Genomic DNA, 24519 nt, shown 5'->3' on the forward strand with positions numbered 1-24519 from the left:
AATCATAGAGCGGCCTGGGTTGAGAAGGCCCACAGTGATCCCCTAGTGTCAATCCACCGGGCAGCCCAGAGCCACATCCCGCCTGGCCTTGAATGCCTGCAGGCATGGGGCATCCACAGCCTCCTTGGGCAACCGGTTCCAGTGTGTCAGCACGCTCTGTGTGAAAAACTTCCTCCTACTATCTAACCTAAACCTCTCCTGTCTTAGTTTGAAACCATTTCCCCTTGTCCTATCAATGTCCACACTCGTAAATAGACGCAAACAGAGGTCCGGTGCTCCCCTCCCATCCTTTTGAGCCCTTCACTCCAACAGCAATGAATATTGGATTAATTTCCTTTATTTATACGTCGGAAAGAAAATAAAAGCATAGATGATGGCAACCTATGTATTTCCAGCATTTACTGAACTTGTCTCTTCCTGCAGGGCATTGTGGAGAGCTTTCTGAAATACAGAATGCAAATGGAATGCAGACAGATCCTGGACTGTGTGGAAGCAAGACGGCAGCTTGTGGGGCTCAGGAGGGAGACTGGTGACCAAGGGCTGAATTCCTGCCCTGACAGCAGACACCTAATTGGAACGTTCACATCAGGGTCAAAGACCTCCTGCTCAGTCCTGGGAGGAGATGGACCTAGTCGGGGAATGACACTGAACTTGGACAACTGTGCTGCATTTGGGCAGAAAACCACAAGAGATCTTTTATCTTTTGGCATCTTTTGATAATTCTGCTCTTATTCTGCTAGGTGTGTCACACTGGGTGGATGAGATGAGTCTATAAATTGAGTGTGATGTTCTCCCGTGCAGCTTACATGCCCACAATATCACTTGTAGAAATAGCTTCTTGTACTTGCAAACTAACTCACTGAAGCCTTGCAACTTTTTTTCACTTCCCACATGAGATGCAACTTCTCACCAAGTGTTCAGTGTGTCTCTGTGTGTATGGTGTCCCACGGCCCCAGCGCACAGAAGTAACTTTCTGACCTGTAAAACTTGGACAAATATTCCTCACTATTCTTGCTATCTAATGGGCGGGCTGCTAGAGGAGGTTGAGATTATCTGGAGGGGTATTGGTGAAATTTACGCAATCTTCTGTTTGGCATCCTTCTCAAATACATCCTGTTGCTATTCTGACAACATTTTCTCACTCTTCACCATTTCCCACAAAAGATCAATCACCAAATCAAACATTTTTTAATTATCTAGAATAGGTCTTATGAAGAAAAATCCACATCAATCTCCTTTGAAGGTGTCTTTTGAGGCGACTTCATCCAGAAGTAGTACAACATATGAAGAAAATCATGTATTCTGGCTTAAAGAAGTGAGTGTGAAAGTTATGTTCTCTTCCTTTTAACACTTCAAAAAGGACAATCTTTCAAGATTGGCCCTTTTTTCCCCTCTTTCAGAGTCAGTTTTCTGCCTAGGATGGTTCTAATCTGCCTCAGCCCCTGATGATGTTGAGCAGTGCTTACCTCCTGCCTAGCTCTGCTGCAAACACTGTGCTGTCTCAAAAATAACATATTACTGGTAAAGATGCATGTGAGACCAGCTTCTGCTTTATATATATATATATATGTGTATATATATATAACAGTCACCTGTTTTTATCACAGTAATGCTGATTCACCAGCAGGACTCCTTCTGTCACGGTCAGCTTTCACACAGGTCACCCTTCCTGTCCAGTGCTGAGTCAGGGCCTCCTTACTGCATAATTCAACTTCATTTTCTCCATGATTTTAGCAGTGCTGTCTGTATGTGAGTCAAGACTTGCTTTATATGGAAAACCTGCCCAGGAAGATCTCAAATCCTAGCCACAGAGAACAGCATTATACAGATATTTCCATACTCCCCTCTGCAACCATAACAACAATGTTGAAAATCAAACTTCCTCAAGAAGGGAAAAAGCAGTTCTGCCGTGGGAAGATCCTTGTCACAACATCTCCAAAGACTTCTGTGTGACAGAGTCTTTTCCCTTCCCCAACATATGGCAGCTACTGCTGGTAACAATAAACCAATCCACCAGCTGTAGACTAAGTCCGTGTGAGAGAGCTGCCTGATGTCTGGGACTGGAGCCCACTGCTTTCCTGTAGCATTTACCACTTGTTCTTTTTGTGTCAGCGTGCACCGTTGTTGGCTCATTCACCTCATCCTGTTTAAGAGCCTTATAAAGTTGCCACTAAAGTGGCAAATTAAGATATTTTTGCGTGAGTTTTGATGTGCAATAGGTTGTGTCTGGGATGACAGTTGTACAGTCAAGAATTTGAGAGATGATGTTTCTGTGCATCTCTGTTTTTACGTGCCTGTTCTCAGACTCCAGAGAAAGTCCATACACTTAGAAATTCTTATTGAAATTATATTTATGAGCAAATTTTGTATGCTGGTATTAATGCCCTTAACTCTAGTAACCATTTATGAGTTATAAAGAAATCATAGCAACAAGAAAGTTCCACTTGGTCAGTAAGTGCCAACAGGCAGTTTTGGTGCTCCTGTTTCCAAAACAATCAGAGTTACTTATTATTATATCATTTTCCAGGAATTTTCTTGCTTTGTTCAATTCAATTTTTTTTTTGGCCAAAATTTAGGACATTGAGAAAGCAGAAATATGGATGGAAAATCCATAGTTAACACTACTGACCAGCTCCTGTGTAAGGGTAAAATTCATTCCTTGTCTTCTTCCATTTGTAGTCTCGATCAGATGAAAAACCAGAGAACTTTCTGGATTACATTTACAGCAAAGTAATTACCATTCATTTTTCAGATGCAAGCAGTTTAAGCTAACAGCTGAGGCCAGTATTTTACTTTCAGTTAGCTGTCTTGTTGAGGTGATAAGTCTTATCTTAAAGCATTTTCTGTATGTTATATACATTATACATATGTAATGGTAACGGTGAGTCAACACTATCCGTGCTCTGTCCCACCATTGCTGATGTGCTCTTTTTGGTTTCCCTTTCATCGCTTTCAATACTCAGCCAACAAACAGGGCCTAAAGGCCTGATTCCTGAAGGTAACCTGGGCATGCAAGGAGGCGTCTGATTAGGATATCAAAGTGTGTAGGCACTTTCAAAATGAAAGGGAGTGCACAAGAAGTATTCATGAGAGCCCTACTTCACCCTGGAGGCACCTAATGTCCTTGGACAGAAGTTTCTTCTGTACAGGCTGTGTACACAGCACGAACGTTTGAGGAAGGTAATGAGAGAGTTGAGGCAGCATCAGCTGCACTGTGTCTCTGCCCTCCCTGGGCTCCTGCCAGGTGAGCTCACCCACTTGTCAGCTCATGACTTCACTCTGGTGCACCGCAGCCTTTGTGGGGATGCTGAGCCAGTCAGTCCCTAATAGGTTTTTAAAGCAGGCTGAGATTAACAGCTCAGTTTCTCCCCTGGCATAGTTTATTGTCCTGTGCAGCACTGCTCACTTAGCATTACGCATTGCTCGCACAGGGAGCAGAACATGGCAGATGAGAGATTTTGAGCAGCAACAACTGAAAGAATGTCCTCATCAGCCATTCCCGTCCACTCCTGCTGCCTTTGCCAGTGCTGTGAGAGGAAAAGAGCAGAAAAGGAGCAGTTCAGAAGAGTTGACTTCCTCACACAATCATGCAATCAGATCAGTGTTAGAGGAGATGAGATCAAATCCCTTCAAGAGGAAGATGAATATCAGCCAAGCTTTCTTACAGTCAAACAGGTATTCTAGCCACTGAGATATCATTCAACAGCAATGTGTGTATATTATGATATGCTCAGTTATATAATGAGGCCTTTAGCACGGCTCCACTACTGTGCTGAGCCCTATTGTATGTCAGGGATGTCTTTCTTCAGCAAGCTGGATTTTCACAGTCTCAGTGATGCAGAGGAATCAGGCTGACCTGATGGCTCTTTACACAGCGTGGATTCAGGACACGAGGGGAAAAATGGCATAATAGCACTGGTTTCTTGCTGGCTGATTGAATAGCCCAGTACCTTACTAGTTTGGACTGGCAGAGGGAGGGTTATGACTCTTGCATTAACTCTGAGAATTAAGGAAATTTATAGTCTGACTTGACTGTTTCACTTGTACGTACACTGCAGATTGATCACAGTACGTGTTCATGGGTGTCAGTGTATTTGCCAAGGGAATGCATGTCGTGACATGTGGACTGCATAGTGCAGGAGACTACGAGGAGGTTCATGCTGCAGCCCAAACAAGAGGAGGAAGTGCGCGTGCTTTTGTTTGTGCCTTACTGCTCTTCCTCCAGAGGAGTCATCTGCAGCGGTTACATGTAAACCCTGTTTTTTGTCTTACAACTTCGACTTTTTTGCTATGGGAAGTGGTTATTGCAGTGGTTCCTGTCCAGCCTGGGAGCATAGCACATGGTCACAACTCAGCAGGAATAATCCCCTTGCTCCCTAGTGATTACCTCATGACAATACTACCATCGCTTCTCATCCTGTCTGCAGACTGTCTCTATCCCCAAACATGTTACCCCGCTCTTCTCTCCAGTTACTTTAATCCTGCCATACCAACCTCCCAACTCTGCCCACTCCAAAGAGGCACAAAAGCATGTGTCCTCATAACTCATTGTCATGTTCCCCTTCCACCAGTAGAGATCCATCTCCATTCCTGCCCTCACCTCTTTTTCTTCATGCTGTGAGATCAAGGTAGGTGAAGTCATAGCTACCAGAATCCTTACCAGTGCTGCTGCTTGGATTCTCCTTCTGTAGGATCTGTTTCTACTTCTGTCCCCCACGACTTTCCTGAGTGCATTCCTTTCCCCTGTCTGTCCCTCAGATAATTTCTCATGCCTCAAAACAGCCCAGCAGCTTCAGATTCTATTTAACTTCCCTGCTACAGACACTGAGCACTTCTGAAAATGGCAGTGGGGTCCTGGCTCTGTTCAGGTTTGTGTGCACTGTTACCAGAGAAATGAACCAGAACACACAAGCGCTACTATTCTCCAGCAAAATACTTTTATTACTCAAAACTAGTTAGATTAATAAATACTTGGAAAAATAAATTAAAACTGTACATTAAGTTTTACATTATTAAAATTTTAAATTAGATTCTTCAAAGACCGTAATTGCAGTCTCAAATGCACAGTAACAGCTGAGTGATATTGGTTATAGCCAAGGAACATGAGAAAAACATTTCTGGAGCAAATGCAAACTTGCATTATTGTTTGAGATTTCTAGCAATCAAACCAGCTGTTGCTCTTCATTTTACGGACAAGTTTCTTGTTCTTGATGTCAACCTCATACTGGTTGGATCCATGGAAAAAGTAGAAATGTCCTGGAATTAGAAGGACAAAGTAATGGCAAATTAGTATCTAATTTTTGTTTACTAACTGATCTGTAATTTCTATTTTCCTGGATGATTAAAAAAATGTTTCATATACATATATATTTGAAACATACATTTTTTTGTTGTTGTTGTTTGCATCAGTTGATGGTCTATTCTGTTTTTACTTCCATTTTTATTTACTTACCATTTTTCTGAAGGGCAGCATCAACAGTGTGACCAATCCCTTGGAAGTCAGCTGCTATTTTTCTTGGATATCCTCTTTCCATTGATTGGGTATTTTCATCAAAACTGCATAAAGAAATTAATGAAAAGAAGAAAGTGTAATATTTAATGGTAAAAACAGGTGAATTTTTTACTAAATAAGCCTACTTTTATGAAGAATTAATCAAACATATTTGTATAGAGAACTCACTGAACTGTATAAATCCTGTGTAAAATTCATATCTTTACTGTCATGAGCAAGGCTGTTTTCAGAGCATCAGACTAAACAGTTCAACTCTACTCCCCAAGTTTGACAACAAGGCAGGTCAGTGTTCATACTGAGTAATAAGCTTAACTCTTTATTCATTTGATTAATTCATTTCGACAGTATCTGACTAAAGAACTGACTTCATGATTGGATGTAAATTTTGGTGTAAGGGTAAATATTACTGCTTCACTGAACTGTTTCTTTAAAAATTCAATATTTTGATCTCCTTTCATAGCTTTCTTGATAGGTCCTTTGCTTACAAATTTCAGAGAGTGCATCCTTACAAGATCCTGAGTGAAAGAAATGATGTCAAAGCCTACTCACTTTGGCTTGTTGTACTAAATTTTGTACTAATTTCATGTAAATAAAACTGTACATTAATTAATTTCATGTAATAATGCTTTTTAACAGATAAATAGTGCTATTGCTTGTGTTTCTTAACCACAGACTGACAACAGCGAATTGATGTCTACTTTATCTTTGCAAACTTTTTGCTATAATATATATGAATAATTGCCTTTGATTTTGGCATTATATTGGCTAAAAAGAATGACAAGAGGCCACAGATTTACTGTACAAGTTCTTATGTAGTTTGATTGTTAAAAAACAGCTGTCTTGATTATCTGCTGCACAAGATAGGAATTAGCCTTACCTCCAGTACTTCTTGCCTACAAAGATATAGGTTTTCTTGGTATTTTGATCATGAACAGCAGCATCTATTTTCCTAACACTTCTGGGAAAGCCCAGGTTCTGAATAGGCTTGGGGAAACCTGGCTCTATTCTGTAGCCACTGACAGCCCAGTACTGGTTGTCTGTCAAGAAAAACAGAAAATATTAGTATGAATCCCTGAAGAGGCTGAACTTTTCATCAGAGCCCCAGAACATCCCATCAAAGTTTTCTGAGTAGTGAAGTAACACACATATCTAGATGAGAAGATGTCCTTTTAGAACAAACACAACTTTGAATTATTCAGATACTGAATGTTGCATTTTTCATTTTTAACACTCATTATGATATTATAACACTCAGTGGCTAAAGTTCAGCATGTTTTTTAGGTGTATTGGGCACCTTTAAAAATATATTTGAATAGCAATGCAGGTAATGAGTTTTGTCTCAGTTCTGATCTCTCTCAGTAGCAACAGTAATATCACAATGTAAAGGGCTGCTGGGATGACATTAATAACATTTAGAAAGTGAAAATGGGTTTAAATATTAAGGATATATGTTGTTATTATTGTAGTACTTCCATTATTATCTTAGAACATACACAAACATACAGGCTACTAGTACTACAACAACTTTGTTAATTCATAAAAAGAACAGAAGGAAATGTAAGAGAAATACCTTTAAAAAAGATCACTCGATCCTTCTTGTCAATCTCATAAGCGGCGTCAAAGCCAGCTGCCAGTGATGGCCAGAATGTGGAGACGGTGTCGTGCTCGATTTGTGAGAAGTAGGGACTTTTGCGCCAGACGTAGCTGATAGAAACAAGATCAGCAGTGTTTCACTGTCCATATTTCACTATGAGATCAGTGGCACAGAATTATATTTAACATGCTACTGTCTGGATGCTGAAGCCAGTTCTCACTACTGGGCAATGCCATCACCCCTTCTGGGATGGAATGCTTCACTTAGCCCTGCTCTCTCAGGCATTTCCTCTTCAACTACTGGTTACTCTGGTATCACAGAATGGTTAAGTCAAGGAATCTCTGGAAGTGATCTTGTGCAACATCTTTGCTCAAACAGTGCCACTTAGAGCTGCTTGCACTACAGACTACTTCACCAAGACTCCAATGGCTCAGCCATCAACACATGATGCTTGTGGTAATGCTGATGACTACAGCTTTGTCTTCACCATGTACCACATAGGCTGGCACAGCTCTGTTCTTAATTTCAATTTGGTTACCAAGATTCACTAAACATCCTTGGAAAATACATTAAAATTCAAAGTAAGGAGGAATTCTCCCTTCCTCTCCTTCCCTAGAATTTTTTTAAGCTACAATTCTTCATCACATGCTTTAGAAGATGAATCAGACCAATTTCATCAAAGGAAGTTTATTCAATTAAAACACAGTCACCAACTCGAGAAATGAATGAAAACCTAGGTCTGACATGCTGTCCCCTTTCTCTAGAGTGGAAGCACACTGCCAACCCCTGTTACAGTGCTGTGTCAGAACATACAGAAACAGCAGGGCCATCTGCTGCCAAAAGACACCAGTAGCAATTCCCACAGCTCCATGACCCACACCTGGACTGGTGTGCTGAGGAAAGTGCTGTATATGAACTAGCTGCAGGCTGAGGAGTGATGCTGAGATTATTCAGCCTTGCACAACTGTAACAGTGATGATGGATGATGGCTTGCCGCAGTTTACTCACCTGTCAGTAAACCGTGTTACTCACCCAACTCTTGCTGGACTAGTAAAAATTTGCAAAGCTGTCTTAATACTTCCAGAAAGAAATATTTTCCCTTGTAATCAAAGGAAGATAAATTCCTTGAAATAGCATTATGTTCTACCTTTGTGAGCCTCAGAAGCAGGTGCTGGTAGAAATGAAATCACTTACCTGCCTTTGAAGAACAGAATTTCCCCACGGAGAGTAGTGATAGCATCAAAGGTCAAATGAGGGTCACAGTCCTCTGGTCTTTGTGTAGGTGCCATTTCTGTTGGTTTTTCCCGGGGTGACATTTCAGTTGGTTCTTCTGTAGGTGACATTTCAGTTGGTTCTTGTGGGAGAAATGCTTTTGTTGGAAATGCAGGAGATTCCCTTGGGGGTCCTTTGGGAAACAGATAAGTGTGAAATTGGATGGTGGAATAAAGTTTTGCATTGCAGAGCTTCAGAGTGTACCCTACTGAGCATAATGCACAGGTGAGTTTATAACTCAGTTGGTAAGCTAATGCCAGTGGAAATTGGGCAGTTTAAGTTGGCTGTCTGTGTTGATTAGTCTCTTGCATGGCTTTACTTTGACAAGTTATTGCTAGCTCAAACTGCATTTGCTCAGGGATTAATGTAGAGCAAAACCAATTTTCAAATAGCAGTCGTGCAAATGAACATCCTTTTATGGATGGTAAGAGAATTAATACTACAGTTACAGGCTGTAACTTCTTCCTCTGGTAGCTTTAAGGAAAGCTTAAACATTTCATTTTACTGGCATGGACACAGCCCACAGATTTCATGTTGCAAATATTGTCTTATAGCCACAAAGAGACTGAGAGATTTGCACAAAATGTAATCAGGAAATTAAATCTCAATATCCTTCCTGAAGTAGAAATAAGTACTTTTTAGCTTGTACTTTAGTTGAGTAAAATTTATTGTAAATTCTTTTCCATTGGCTAACAAAAATTATGCTTCTTGCTTACCATAGAGGGCCTGAATGCCATTGATATCATCCTGATGAAGCCTGTAGTTTCTTGTATCCTTGGCCATATATATGGGATACATCAAAGCACCAAAGACATTGGAATGAGCAAGACCCAGTGAGTGGCCCAACTCATGAGCAGCAACAAGGAATAAATTGTACCCTAAAACACAGCACAGAGAACAAACGCTAAACAAATTTTCTTCTTGACAGTGGGATGCACATTTTAACTTCTCATTATATATTATTCATGTGTTAATAAAACAGGAAATTTAAACTGTCCCAGTTAAGAGGTTCTCTAAAATCTTGGAAAAGAAATGAGTTTCCAATTATAAATGTTTGTTGCTCACGGGGGAGCCAGTTGGGGAACTTTGCTTGCTCATGCTGCAGAAATTTTCCTGCCAACAAAGAATCAAGGATTCTTTAATGTAACAAAGACTGAAAATCAGATAAGAATGTTTTAATAATCTGGTTGTATTTTAGGCATCGCAAGTGGCATGGAATTCAGTTGGTGACTACTGCAGGAGGGCTGATAGCATGTGAGCTCTGATATCACTCCTGAACATTGCTGGACACCAGAAAATCTCAAAATTATGCTTACCAACAAATTCATGGCCCTTTTATTTCTTTGCAGAATTTAAATGTTTAAATAATTTTATTTAAAAAAAAAAAAAAAAAAAGAGCTTACTATTCAAAATTTTAAGGTCATTTCTGATGGCCAAAATTCCCTGCTTTACAATGTTTACCCAATTGCTATTTCATGTTAATCTCATCTTCTTCACTGGAGCTGCAGTTACAGTGTATGAATTAACTTCTGAGAACTGTCATGTCTGCAGCACAGATCAGAATATGCACAATCATTTTACTAAGTTACTCTGACATTTTACATCTCAGCAAATGTGGGAATTTTTGCCATAGTACCTTTTACTTCTCAGTGTCTTCAAGACCAACACTATCTAACAAAAAACAAGCAATGCAATTTTTAAGGCAACTTGCCACTATAGGTGGTAAACTTGGTCCAGTTTTCATCTTCATCAAAGTGGGCATCTCCTCCTATCCCTCTGTTGGGGGGGTAGGCATGAGCCAGCGTTCCTCCTGGACCGTCGAAGGAATAGAAGTCACCATGAACTAAAATAAAGAAGTAAAAACAAGTGAAACTTTCCATCAGCTCGGCAAGAAAAATTGACAATTAATTATCATTCCCCAGCAAGGGGGACACTTACATCCAGAAGCAAAGGAGATCATTATATCTGCATCACCGCTGTATAGTCTGGTGAACCTCAAAGGGGTGACGCTGCTCCAGAGCTGGAATGCTTTTGCAATTGCTTCGTCCACATCAGCTTGCAGCATGTCAGGAGTGTAGTTCAAAATCCTGTAAAACAAGACAGAAGGAATTAAAAGCAACCAGAACTATGTCTAGGGCACACAGTACTGAGGTCAAATATTTTAAGCACTGATTGTTATTATTTATATGTTGGGCTGTTTATTTTCCAGTTATCTGCTTATTTAATAGGAGAAGATTTCAAAGTTTTCTCTCAGACCTTTCAGAAATCCCAGCAGTTACTCTCAGTATACCTCCACTAATTAAATTATTTAGTATGCTCTCAATAAACCAATGTAGGCTCCTATTCTGGTCTCTTTTATTAGTATTTGGAAGTCTAATGCAAAAGACACAAATGCTCCCCACGTTCTTGGCTCTGCCACCCTGAAAGAGGTTCTTGCAAGAATGCGGGAGTAAGTAGTAAAGAATCTGCTGGCATTACATCTGCCTGGCAGACACAAAACTGATGTGCAGGGAAAAGTGCTTTAATGTATGTTACCGATACGTCACATCTTCCTTCTTCCATCTGGGGTTCTGTGGGAAGGTGCTGTATGAGCGGACATCTGGTATTCCGCATCTGGGCTGCTTCATCATGTCCATCGTCTTACGGTTCAGCTCCCCGGTCACCTCCAGCCCAAAGAACGACTGCATTTCTCGGATTTTGTCAGCCATGTGAGCGTGATTTGTTGATCTAAATAAAGATCTTTTATCTTCTTTAAATTCATAAAAGTTTTCCAGATATTTCTGTTGGGAAGGAAATATAACAGTTTAGAGCATAAATATTTCTTTTCAAAGGCAAAGAGTTGTCAGTGAAATATTCTGCATCACTAACACAGCATCATTATATTCCTTTTGTTCTTAGTAAATTGTTTTCTACATTTTGTCTATAGAATTTACCTGAGCAAATTGCAAATCTTCATTTTCAGTTTCTGGAGCCACTGGAAAAGCATAAGAGCACGAAACACACAGTAAGCCCAGGAAAGCAAGCATCTTCCTTTCCATCTCTGCCTCTCTGTCCTTGGACAGAGCCCTCTCAAGAAGACCTCTCAACCACTTCTTCTGTCCAAGGCTCACTGGTGCTTCTCTATTTATATCATTTGCTTGCTTGCTAAAGTCAACAGCTGCATGACTCAGTTAATAACATCCTCTGATTTCCCACAGAAACAGAAAACAAATTTCATTTTGGAAGCAGGCTAACACATGACCGTTTACCTTCCCTGAAAACCCATGATTTTGCAATCCTATTACCGGACAGTATTCTTCTTTCCCATTCATTCCTAAGCTGGACCAGTATTTTAAGCCTGCAAGTATCTATCTCTATAACTGATCACCTGGATAAAAGTTATCTCGTTTTTCAGAGGTGCTGAAGGGACCTGGTCTTTGTGAGGGACACCAGTCTATGATTCCTTGGGGCACCTGACAGGAAACCTACAGAAAACAGTCTTCACCTTTCTCAGTGTGGGACCTGTGCAGTACCTGAGCACCTCAAGAATGAACCCCTTCCTTTAGCCTGATAATTATAGTGATATAGTTGATAATACAAATGATCCATTTATTTTCACCTCTTGAGCAGCCCTAGCACTCCAGCACAGTAGCAGAATCATCACCTGTGCTGCTGCCTGGCCCATGGAATCACAATTTTATGGCTGCCTTCTTTTTCTCCCATATTCACCCCGGTAAACCCACACATCACAATGTAAAGGTCTCAGTAAAGCAGCCCAGATCATATCTGGGTTTATGCAGAACATCAGCCAAGGGTATTCTCACACCACAGAAGAAATGGTGGAAATTGCCCTAGAGACTACTTGGGGGTATGGAATCTTCAAAAAAAAAAAAAAAAAGAAAAGAAAAAAAGAAAGAGAAAAAAATGTAATGCATCTCCAAAATAAAATGGAAGGTGACAATGATTTTAATTATAGATTTCAAGTTCTCAGATTTGCTGGAAGTTCTACTTTTTTTTTCTCAATTCTTTTTCTGGATGTGGTGCATTACACTTTATACAGATGCTGCAGAACAGCCATCACACAGCGACTTCTTTCTCACTGCCTTTTGAAGCAAAAGTCCCGTGTGTTGACTTAGTGCCTAAATGTAAGTTCAAAAGGAGAAAACTGACCTAAAAATAATCTGCTTGGTTTTGATTGTGAAAAAAAGAAGGTTAAAAAAGCCCACTTTTCCAGCAAAAGCAAACTTATTGGAAGCTTCAAAAACCAACCGTGGCACCGCAGCAGCTGAGCTCTGCAGTCTGCGAGGTGGCCCAGGGAGAGGGCATGGCCTCCTTCCAAAGGCAACTGGAGCTGAACTGATGGGCTGGAGAAGGCTGCACTGCATGCCTGACCCAGGTCAAAGCCCTGAACTGCTGAGCCAAAGCACCGATGTTTGTGTCTGAGGCTGTAGTGGGATGAGGGCGGCTCTGCCAAGAGCCCATCGCTGTTGTAAAGGTGTGCTCCTGCTCCTCCCATCCTGGCCAGCATTCCTGCTCTTTCCCCATGCCCTCTAACATCAAGTGAACCCTTGGGGCAACTGGTTCAAAGGGCTGAAGCCACAGAAAAGTACCCCGCAAAAATGAATTGTATTTTTCTTTTGGTTCCCTATGGCACGAGCAGAGCACCAGTACAAAGGAGGGGTGGGACAGCACAGATGGGAATGGGGAAGCAGGGAGTCAGCCAGGCATGAAGATGGGATGCTGGACCCTCTCCTATTGGCAGCAACAAGGTAAACATTTGTCTCAGTTTGTTGTGGGACAGCACCCCAAACTGCATTTGTAGCGTGCAGTGTTTGTATTTCTGAAAAGAAATTCAGATGTGAAGCATGAACATTGTAAATGCAATGTTTGTATCTCTTTGCACCTAGCAGCAGCAGTTAGCATATGGAAGTTATCCTCTTTGATTTCAGCTACATGTTTTGTCAACATTCTGCTTGCTGCACCCAAGAGATCTGGAATGAAGCACTTAGATGTAGCAAACTCAAACTCAAACCTTTTAGCAAGCCCTCTCTAATATTTAGCAAACTATTTTTTCTTGCTGACTTTTGCAGGGCTGCTGATGGGTAGGTTTGCTACAGCTCCTCTGTAGCTGTTGTGCTGTTTCCATGCTTGAACTGACATTTTTGGAGTGGCATTTGAGCGCCGGGGAAGGGCTGGCTGTTGCCTTCTCAGTGCATTTGGCAGCACAAGCGGGGAAAATTCACAGTGAGGCATCCTGCATGACTGAGGCGTGTGAGCAAGCCTTTACTTTTCCCCTGCATGCAGATCCAGGAAAGGACCTGCCTTCTTTGTGCTGCCCCCAAAGACCTTGTAGCTTTAGGGTTCAAATGAAGGAGAGCTCTTAGGTACCACAGAATGTGAGTAGGAACTGTTTTCTGGCTTTAATCAAAAGCTTAGTATGCTTGACAATCACATGGCCATTGGGCATGGTGGAGATACATCAACAAAGGCACATCTGTGACTTACATGGGGTGATCTGAACTGAAGAAATGACCTCCCACAGTACTTTCTGCCCTGCATGGGTTCTTGAGATTCCAGAATCTCTTTACTCTTGACAAAGCTGAGTAAGTCAGTGCCTTTTTCATGTGCTGGCCCTACAGTAAAACTCAATGAGACACGGATCTTGCCCTCTGCCCTGAGATGCAGCTTCTTTTGGTGAGCTTGGAGGTGGCTGTTGCCCACTGACTGCCCTGGAGATCACACAGTGGTGATGCTTACACAGCAGCAAAGCAGCCAGGATGAATTTGGGAACACTGCTCATTTCTTCCCTCACCCCATCTGCTCTCAGACTCATACATCCCCTATCACCAGTGCATGCCTTAATCATTGCATTAAGGGACTTGTGTGGGTACTTTCCCAGGAAGACCACTGCAGTGGGACTGAGCATTTGCCGCCACAGAACTGCTTGTTCTCTGACAGCATAATTCACATCATCTTATGAGGGCTAGCCCAAGTGCCAGGATTTTAATAGATCTGTCAAAATTTTAGCTGGGAATTTTGCCACTTCTTATTTTTATGTGGTTGAAATTCCACTCAGAGGTGTCATGCCAGTTTTGTTTGGCAGTTTTTACTTGTGGAAAGAAGTGGAAGTACACTTAAAGAACTCATACACACAGTTGCCATTAACTGTATAAACAACGGCCCATTAAATCAAAGGAAGCTTGAAGAAACTAGACATATATACACTATGATTTCACCCCTTACATTTATTGAAGGAACTGTAGATATCTTCTCTCCCACCTCTTCCTCCCTCATACTGCTTCTAAACTCTCCCCAGCTAGTGCCAAAAAAGCAGGATAGACTACGAAGATCTTGGATGTATTCAGGCACGAAAGAAGGATTTTCACTGCATCCTTCAGGATGCTGCTTTTTTTTTCCACGTGAAGAGATCTGCAAGATAAATCCACAGGAGAGGCTCTGAGGTTTGAGGAGCAATAACTTAGCAAGGAATGACAAAAACCCTTTGTATCATTATATAAGCCACAGTGTTAGCTAGGTAACAACTGGAAAAAAGCAAGGAAGTGATTGGGGTAGGTACACAAACAGAAAATTTAACAGAGCCTCGCATGTTCATTTAGATATTCCCAAACAGTAATTGCTTGTGTTGTAAATGAGGTTCAGTAAATAGTGTTACAGAAATTGAATATATTCTGAATAACTCAAGGACATTGTGCTCTACCTTCTGGGTTTTCTAACTTACTCATTGGGTTTGTGTTATTTTACTTCTTAAAATAGTTTGGGGAATTACGTTTTAGAAATGACTGGGGTTTCTGCCTTTGCCATGTGGAAACAAAAGAAATAAGTTTGCTATTAAAAGTCAGTGAAATCAAAGAACATTGACTGAAAAATGAAATACTTTATCTCTGGATGACAGTATTTTGAGACTACTGAAAATAAGCCTGAAGTAAGTATTGAGTTGAATAGCACAGTTTTGTCTGGTATTTGTTTATCTCCTATACTTCTGTTCATTAGCTGAGATTTTTCATCCTAGTTTTATTACATCCAACATTTTTTCTACTTCAGCTGGGCATTTTGTCCAGATTTCATTGGAAACTGAGAGACAGCACGTAGAGATAACTTTTATTATTTTAATTAACTGATTTTAATTAACTAGGAATTCAGATATATTTTTTGTATTGGTATTCTGTCCTTAAGTATTATGTACAATAACAAACCTGAAATCATTTACGCATTTCTATTTAACTGATTTATATAAACAAGCGTCGTAAGCTGCATGTCATTTCCTCTCACTGAATTCTGGCTTATTTTTTCATGAAGATATCCCAAGTGATTGGGATTCATTGATGTTATGTCACCAGTCATTAAACAAGAAGTCCAGAATGCCACATAATTTTGAGGTTTGCAGTAAAGGAATTGGAATAAAAATTTTGAAATTTGGCACCTTATATGTGACCTCTCATTTCATAAGTGGCGATTTACTAGGGCTATAATCTGAAGTTAGATGTGGCCTTGAGCAATGGGTGAGGCAGGAAGCACTGTGGTTGTGAGACACAATTAATTCACTGTTTCCTCTTTGCCATGCTGGCTGCTAATAGCTTCAGACTGTGCCAGTGTCCCAGCACAGCAAGCCTTAGAAGAAACTGAAATGTGTTAATGATCATTTACCTTCTTGCTGAAAAGGTTGGTAAATGCACCCCTTTCCTCTCCCACAACACTCACTTTCATGGATAAGGAACCAGCTTGTTTGATTCTTATTCCATTATTAAGTCTATCAGCAAGCTACCACATCTTTAGGGGGGCAGTTAAGGTGATGATCATTTAGCCCCTAGAAAGTATACTAAAGCTTCTTGTTTTTTTAGGACAGAAGACAAATCCATATTGTATGGTTGATCATCATATCTCTTAACAACAGCTAAAGTATTTGACTTGTTCAATTAGATGATTTGATAAATCATGTCATTAATATTATTCTGTTATTTCATCCACTGTAATGAATATCGTTATTACAATGGAGTGATTAAGAAGAGGTAGAGAAGAAGAGGGAGAGGTGAAGAGCATGGTCCTTCAAAGAGTCTCTAAGTTATGAAATTCTTTTTTGTGCTGACTGGAAAAAGCATACAGCTTTGGTAATTTGACTTTGATATTCAGCCAAGATAGTATACCACAAGGAAGCTCAAGGCACCTCTTTTAGAAGCCTGAGCTTTCTGATTCTTTTGGATATGAACAGGGAGAGCAGGGATGTACTCTGGGAAGCTGCTTGTCATTCTGATGTAATTGTTGTATGTAATTGTTACCATTTGAAAATTCAGGCAATCAGCGGTAGGCAGTCTTGGTCTTCATTTCATGTTACATGCTATCTTTCACGTGTAGATCACGTGTAAAACATGGTTTCTGAATCAATGCCTCTTAAGAAGAAAATATTTTGGATGCAGATGACTTGTGGTAGGTGCAATGTATTTAGCTGTTCAGGTGTAGAGACTTGAATAACAATTTTAAACACTGTAATGCACTTGGCCTGTGCTTGGCACAGCCTTAAGCTCTTTGTGACTGTGGTGGTAGCAGTCCATTTTTTGGAGGTGTTTGACTTTAATAAACTTGGAGTTCTTTGACATCTTTATATTTTCCTGTCCTTTCTATTTATCTATATATGACCACCACTTTTTGTAGCAATTTACAATGACCGTTAGCCAGCTATTATGACTTGACTAAGGGCAAATAGTGCCTGAAAAACGTGGTGGCCTTTACAAGCGAATTACATCAAAGGAACACAAGGGTACTCTTAGTCACTAAGCATGCCTCGAGTACAGGAAAGACATTGAGCCCTGGAGCGTGTCCAGAGAAGGGCAAAAGAAACTGGTGAGGAGTCTGGAGCACAAGACTTATGAAGAGTGGCTGAGGGAGCTGGGATTGTTCAGTCTGGAGAAGAGGAGGCTCAGGAGAGATCTCACTGCTCTCTATAACTTCCTGAAGGGAGGTTGTGGTGAAGAGGGTTTTGGCCTCTTCTCCCAGGCAACGAACAGAACCTGGGGAAATGTCCACAAGTTGTGCCAGAGGAGGTTTAGATTGGACATAAGGAAGAACTTTTTCTCTCAGAGAGTGGTCAGGCACTGGAATGGCTGCCCAGGGAGGTGGTGGAGTCGCCGTCCCTGGCAGTGTTCAAGAGGCGCCTGGATGAGGAGCTGCGAGATGTGGCTTAGTGCTTGTGGTGGCAATGGTGATGAGGAGACGGTTGGATGATTCTATGATTCTATGCCAGGGAGGCATCAGCTACAGAACAGAGGAACTGGTAAGCAGCAGTTTCTTAAGCTGGCACTACTGGCTCAATAATAAGAAATAACACATTTTTTTTTTCAGGTATTATTTTTTTCATGCTAAATATCAGAGTCATGACTTGTTTGGAAGGGATTATTCGGTGCTTTATTTACTGATAGTAGCCTACAGCTAATTGAAAAAGCATGAAGCAAGCTCATCAGGATGTTGCTTCATTATAGTTTTGTAAGATTTGATCACAGTATTTTCTCACCAAAACCTTTTGGAATGATACTTCAGATACTAGAGACCTCTTAAACTGTTCTCAGAGTTGTTAAAACAAGTTCGGCTGAAAGTGGACAGGGCAAAGGTCTGTGGGTATTCACAGAGTTTGAGGAATGAAGCAATAGGTAGCTGTGTAGTTCTTAAGGACTGATTTTTCCCTGGGTCGTGCCTTTACAATACACATAAAGTTTGTCAGCACATCTTCTCTGTCTACCATAATCACCTCCTAATAAAATCATTCTGACCTCCAGTCCTACATGTCTTTCTGGAAATGAAATACATCATCCACTGTACCATACTCTCTCAATGGCTGTGTAGCGTGAACTCTTTCAAAGATGAACTGGAAGCAGTCACATGGCTGTGCTGGATACCAAAAACCACAGCTTCAACTTACTAGTATGGTACTAGGGAAAATTTTATTTCCCCACAGAAATAATGACTAGCCTTACCTGTTTCTTAATAATTATTAATTATTAAATCATTATAAACGATTTGACCGATCTTTGGATTTGCAATGCGAAGCATGGGCTTATGACTATCTCAGGCAATACAGGAATATCCTTTCTTGATGCCTGTATTCTTAAATAGGTGCACTGCAGGGAGTTACGAAGGAAAAATAAAGTGCTAAGCTCAGGTGCTTATCTCTCATGGTGTATCTTCATCAGAACTACATCTGTAATTCTGATGAAGATACACTATGAGAGATAAGCACAGAGAGTAGATGTACAGATGGGAGAACACCCCACAGAAGAAGCTCAATGCACATACTTCTTATACTGCTCTTCAACAGAGGCTATCATGGCAGTCTGGAGATGGAACTGGGTCTTGTTCTTGTTCAGTGTGGCGCTTTTGGTCTTCCTACTAGGAAGCTCCTGTCACAGGATCACAAAGGTGGAGGCTGGTAGGGATCTCCGTGTCCACGTGGCCCAATGCCTGCGTCAGCAGGGACACCCAGAGCAGGGTGCCCAGGGCCACATCCAGGCGGCTTTGGGAGATCTCCAAGGAAACTCCACAGCCTCTGGGCAGCCTGTGCCAGTTCTCAGCATTCTTTTCAATGTTCCTCCCTCTCTTAATTCATTAACTAATGAAGTTCTTTCCTTTTTACACTAGTTTTCTTATCTTCAGGTCTATGTCTTGTGAGGAGGTAAAATGTGCTTTTGTTAGGACTATTTGTATGAACTTTAGATTCACTCCAAGAAGGTCTCTGTTGCCTTATTTGTATACCATCTTATTACTGACTTACACAAAAAGATTGAAATGTACTTGAAACTAAAAGTAAATGGAAAAGGACTCTATTGACAAAAGCTTCTTCATAAATTCTAGGTGGAAATAATATTGTGCATTTTGATGTTATACTGAGGGACATGGTTTAGTGGGAAATGTTGGTGATAAGTGGACAGTTGGACTGGATGATCTTGGAGGTCTTTTCCAACCATGGTGATTCTACAATTCTATGATTCTTTGATCCATTAGAGCAGGGGAGCAATGCATAAAGCTTAATGCATGTGGTTTCATTCTATTATAGCTAGCAGAAAGAACTTAAATACAATCTGATTGGACAGACTGTGAGGAAGAAGAGTTGCACTACTACAATAATTACTTACATGGCTTGGCTTATTCTGTCTGTCCTAAATCTTCCTCAAAAGGAATTTAATGGGATTGATGGATGTCTCCTGACTTTGGAGAGGAGATACGTTTGATAATTTCCAGGTGAAGGGAGCAGAACAGGTAGTACAGTACAGTACAGTACAGTACAGCAGTAGAGCCTGAAGGAAGAAGAACACAAAGGGATATCTTTATGCAGACAAACTCGTTTAGAGGACTAGAAATAGTCATCACAGCTGTGCATTAGTGCTAAAAATCCAGAAGATTAAAGATGGAGTTAACCTAAAAGCTATTATTTCTAAAAAGACGTGAGTCTATTTTTTTAATAGTTTAGTTCCCGTTGCTGTAAAAACTGTAAGAGGAGTCAAGGGAGGGCAATTTAATAAATTTTTATATTAAAAATATTAAAAAATAAATGCCTGAAATAACTCCTTTAACAAGGAGCTAACCAACTCCTGATTTCCTCAGTTTCTTCATTACCATAGAGAGAAATCCTTCCACAAGAGACAACGTTTGAGTGCAGCTGTACAAATATTTCTGTATTTTTCCTTTTAGTAAAAGCGCCAAAACCAACTGGCTGTCATGTTAACTGCTGAATCACTAGTATGGAGAATGGCAAACATGGACAGGAGCATGTTCTGCTCACAAGCAATTTAGGGGAGACTCAATCTGCTCATTTAAAAATAATGATTTTTTTATTGTTACAGACAGTGAAAAGAAAAGGAAAAGACTGTTGGATGGTGCTGTTTAACAAAGATATTTGCAGAAACAGCAAATATGCATGTAGAAAGTGCAGTAGGATTTTCATCATCCTATATCATCCTATTCCTGTGACAATAAAAGAAACACAATTAGTTAATTCTTCTGGAAAGTTTTCTAGAAAAAATCTCCAGCGCTACGGAACTGGGCAGAGTACGCCAATGAGGCAGACATTTCAGGAATAAAGAACTTATCCTTCGCTGTACTGCAGGAAAAGGAGTTTGACTCAGTAATTCATATCAGTTTTCTTGGATTATTTCTTTCTTAAGAGCATCAAAATGATGCATGACTCAAGTGTTTACAGATTATTTAGCAGAATGATTCAATTATTAGTATCTGCTTGAGGCCTAATTCCTGAGCAAAGAGTGCTGGAAGTATTTGCATCTCACTGCGGGAATCACGTAGCCACTTCCGTACCTGCAGAATTATTCAGATAGGGTCTGAACATATGTCCAGAAGATACAAGTCTATAAGAATGGGAAAGCAAATCAAGATGAAGGAATATTCTGAAAAATCACATGTATTTAATGAAAAGTTAGACACTGATCCTTCCTGAGTAGTGTCTGAGACCAACAGTGGTAGCAAGGAATTTCCTTAAAAAAATTCAGATGAGAGATCCCCTAATCCAAGGTACATCTTCATGTTTGAATAATGACATTGGTACCAGTGCAGGTGGGACAGCATAGACCTTACTGGCAGAAATCCACTTGGTGCATCATTTAGACAAAGTCTCTGACACCCAGTCAGAGGTTCAAGAACTGGTCCTGGAGAGCATGGTGTGACTCATACTCCCCTGCTTGCTCTCCTTATCCCTTATCTTTTCTTGACGCTGATGACAGGAGTGCGTGGATGTGCACAGAAGCATTGCTTGGGGGATGCTAAGTAGCACAGGTTTGAACCCCAAGAAAAAACCCCACCTGTCTAGCAGGTGCTAGTCCATACTGGTCCCACCACACTCAGCACCATGCCCTTCTTCTCCTCAGGCCATGCCTGAACATGGGAATTAGACCCAGAAACTAATGTGGGGGTTACTGATGTTTCATAATCTGGCACAGAATATTTTACCAGTGGATTTGAGCATCTTTTTATTTAACAGGCACCAATCCTAAGGCCAACATGTAATAAACATGAAATAAAAGCTGCCAGTTACCTATTTGTAAATATGAATTTATTCCACATGCAACACCCATCTGTTTCGGCTGATTCACTGTTTTGTAACAGCAATAGCTATGATGATAGAGATGGAATTGAATAATCCCTTTCCAAGACCTGCCTTTCCTTTTTAGCTCCCTGGATACCAACAACAAGCAAGAATTTGGCTTTCTTCTGTCTTTTCTCACACTCTTACTTTATGTGTCCAAGGGTGTTAGTGACCACAGAGGCTTCCTGAATCTTTCTGTATCAACTTTTTTCTGTGCTCAAATATAGTTTGCAAACATCCACACAAGGGAGATTCTCTTACTCGAACAAGTGCTTACAAGTAAACATTTCTTCCTTTTGATTATTTTACTTTATTTATCTTATTCTTTCTCACCAGCTCTTCTGTTTAACTTTTTGTCTGTGTGTGTGTGTGTGTGTCTGTGTCTGTGTGGAGCACTTCTGAATTTGAATCTTGTAACTCAGTTCATCTCTAATTCTGGCTATAAAGAGAAGCATTTAAATGCTGAACACTTTTAAATATGATAGTATCTCAGAACAAGAATGCAAGGACAACTAGCAATAACATGACAGAGCAATAAGGGTGAGTAGTACATAATTACTGAAACATGTGCACTGTGGGTGGAAGGGAAAAGGAGGAAAAAGAGGTCAATTAGACATAGCATTATGATGAGATCAGGTGAAAAATAGTGAGTTATTTCAAATAAAAAAATATCTTTCTGATTGAAAATTACACACGGCTGAGTACCTGACTGAGATCGCTGGGTATATTTGGAAGATACTATTTGTGATGCTTTTAAAGAGATGAACAGGAGTGAAATCAATTTCTCTTAATGTTGGATGTCTGTCTTTAAAGGATATCTGTATGGAGAATATGATTCATTTCATCCTAAAGGTAGACACTTTCATTGATCACACGTATAAGGCTTAAAAAGAAAACTGTGTTTCTTTGCTTTAACTATAACATGGGACTAAAAATGATGATCACAGGTTTAAAATTTTTCACCAGCTGGGTCTCAGCTTCCTAACAAATACTATTAGCAGTTTCATGATCCAGATGAACATAATATTATAGTCAACTGTGTTTACTCATAGTCATTGACTCCATATGAAGTACTGCTATTTGGGCCTTGGCTTTGCTAAGAACAAGGATATTATGGAAAAGCTGACTACTCAATTGCATAGACAGACAAGAAATAGTATCATGACTTACACTGACCCAAATCAAGGAATCAGATAGAAGGCAGTTGGAGTAAAAAACTGAAGGCACTTGGCTGAGAAGAGATCCACAGTTTCTGTGAGTCAAACGAAAAAAAATATTTCACCAAGCAAAAAAAAAGCTTTTTTTTTTTTTTTTTGCAGAAAGCTTTTCAGCATATTACAGTAATAATTTAATTTTAAAAAAATAAAAGTAAAGGTGATAAATGCAAGGGCTAGAGAACAGGTCAAATCTAAGATAAATCTGTCATAAATGTAGATTCTTAATTAATTTATCTAAGTTAAGAACGTAGTCATTCAGTTTCCTTATTATGGTAAAGGGAGAAAAACAGATGTCTTCACACAAAAGTTAAGGCACTTTCTGGTGCCTCTCTCAATCCATTGAGGATATGAGAAGCAGAGAATAATTGTACATCTGGCTTAGCATTTCATTTGGAGGCCTGAAGCTTAGGGAAAGAATACAGTCATTTAAAAAGGCTCTAATTTAGAGATTAGGAAATGTAGGGATAAAGTGAAAGCTGTCAAATGAAATTAGAACACGAAATGAAAACTTAATAGCAAGAAAGCTGTCAATTGTGCACAGAGATTGAAAAAAGTAGGAAAGAGCAAGACATTGTGTGTATATGGGTTGAGTTTTAAGATATTCTAGGAATGGCTTAGAAGCAAAATTGTTGCCTTGCTATTCATAGGAGCACTGGCACAGAATGTGTGATCAAATATCAGATGAAAAACACATTTTCAAGCTGAAGTGTAATTCAGAGCAAAACATATTAACTGAAATCTCTGAAAAAAGTCAGTAAGCTCGTCTGGAAGAAGTTTGTTGAAAAGGAATGGCATAAAATTGCTAAAATTAAGTAAATGTAAGGCCCATATTGGATGTGGTGGAACATTGATTCAGAGAGGAGAAAGCCTGTTAATGCAAGCATAATAAGTATGTAAAACATTAAGTAAATTTGAAGATAAGGAAATCCAGCATGCAATCTAATAGAATATGAGATACATATGGCACAGACTAAATAAATTAATATGATAAATGAACTTACTGTCTACCTTTGCCTGAGGAAATGCTTTACTAGGCAATGAAAATGGGTTAGATCATGTTTTCTTTGGTTTCCCTAAAGCTTTTGAAGCAATATCAAAGGAAAAATATTTAAACATAGAATATGATGATTAGAAGTAAACCAGTGCAGAGAACAAGGAATTAACTATAAAGAATATAGCTACGCAATATGCTTAGAGAGGAATAGAAGAGCTTCACAGACCTACTTTAGAAGTTTAACTAAAAGTTTGGACTCAAAAAAATAACATTGAGTTGGGAGGAAAATCAACCTTGTATTTCACAGACCTCATAAAAAATGATCACACAAACATCCTTTGTGAATCGAAAATATTTTCTTGCTTTTTCCAAGCCGGCCACTGAGCAGAACAAGACGTTCTGGTCAAATTGTTCTCACAGGGAAAATACGCTAAGCTCAAAATGATAATGTCTGGGGAAAGAGTAAAGTGAATCTCCCTTCCTAACAATCCAACTAGCCTCTACTTCCAGAAACTGATTATTAAGCCACAAAATTTTTCATGCATATTAACAATTATAGTAAAACAGCTCAATCTTTAACCAAAATTGCTTACATTTTTTACTGCAGAGTAATTCATTTTTTTCCAAAGTTAGTTGGTTCTTCTTGCAAGACACATCACATCTTAAACACTGACTGAAATGAGGTGCATGATGTCTCTGTTATTTGAACTTAATAAACCCTGGTTCAATGAATAAAATAAAGAAAAGAGAGAGAGCATTAATTCAGAATTGATTAGAGGAACAGAAGATTTATTGACTATTAGAAGTAATTACTGTAATGTGCTTCCTCTGCCATTTGTCTCACACTTAAAT

At 39.8% G+C, this 24519-nt stretch overlaps 1 protein-coding gene across 1 annotated transcript; it reads right to left on the bottom strand.

Moving 5' to 3' along the window:
- Positions 1–4928: 4928 nt before the first annotated feature.
- LOC128074805 (stromelysin-1-like) lies at positions 4929–11457 on the bottom strand. The gene is made up of 10 exons (XM_052670928.1): positions 11312–11457; positions 10914–11158; positions 10317–10465; positions 10090–10221; positions 9095–9256; positions 8301–8511; positions 7083–7216; positions 6390–6549; positions 5453–5556; positions 4929–5256 (listed from the first exon to the last, which is right to left on the bottom strand). The coding sequence occupies exons 1-10, from the start codon at positions 11414–11416 to the stop codon at positions 5156–5158; spliced, it is 1503 nt and encodes a 500-aa protein (XP_052526888.1). The 5' UTR covers positions 11417–11457; the 3' UTR covers positions 4929–5155.
- Between the last annotated feature and the right edge of the window lie 13062 nt (positions 11458–24519).

Source organism: Tympanuchus pallidicinctus, unplaced genomic scaffold, assembly GCF_026119805.1.
Source record: "Tympanuchus pallidicinctus isolate F22 unplaced genomic scaffold, pur_lepc_1.0 scaffold11, whole genome shotgun sequence".
In the NCBI taxonomy this organism is placed as follows: Eukaryota; Metazoa; Chordata; class Aves; order Galliformes; family Phasianidae; genus Tympanuchus; species Tympanuchus pallidicinctus.

Excerpts from the sequence above, each read along its gene's own strand:
- LOC128074805 (XM_052670928.1), bottom strand. The coding sequence starts at position 11,416 with ATGGAAAGGAAGATGCTTGCTTTCCTGGGCTTACTGTGTGTTTCGTGC. Across the intron at positions 8,512-9,094 it reads TGGCATTCAGGCCCTCTATG|GACCCCCAAGGGAATCTCCT; the intron begins GTAAGCAAGAAG and ends TGTTTCCCAAAG. Across the intron at positions 6,550-7,082 it reads TCGAGTGATCTTTTTTAAAG|ACAACCAGTACTGGGCTGTC; the intron begins GTATTTCTCTTA and ends TTTTCTTGACAG.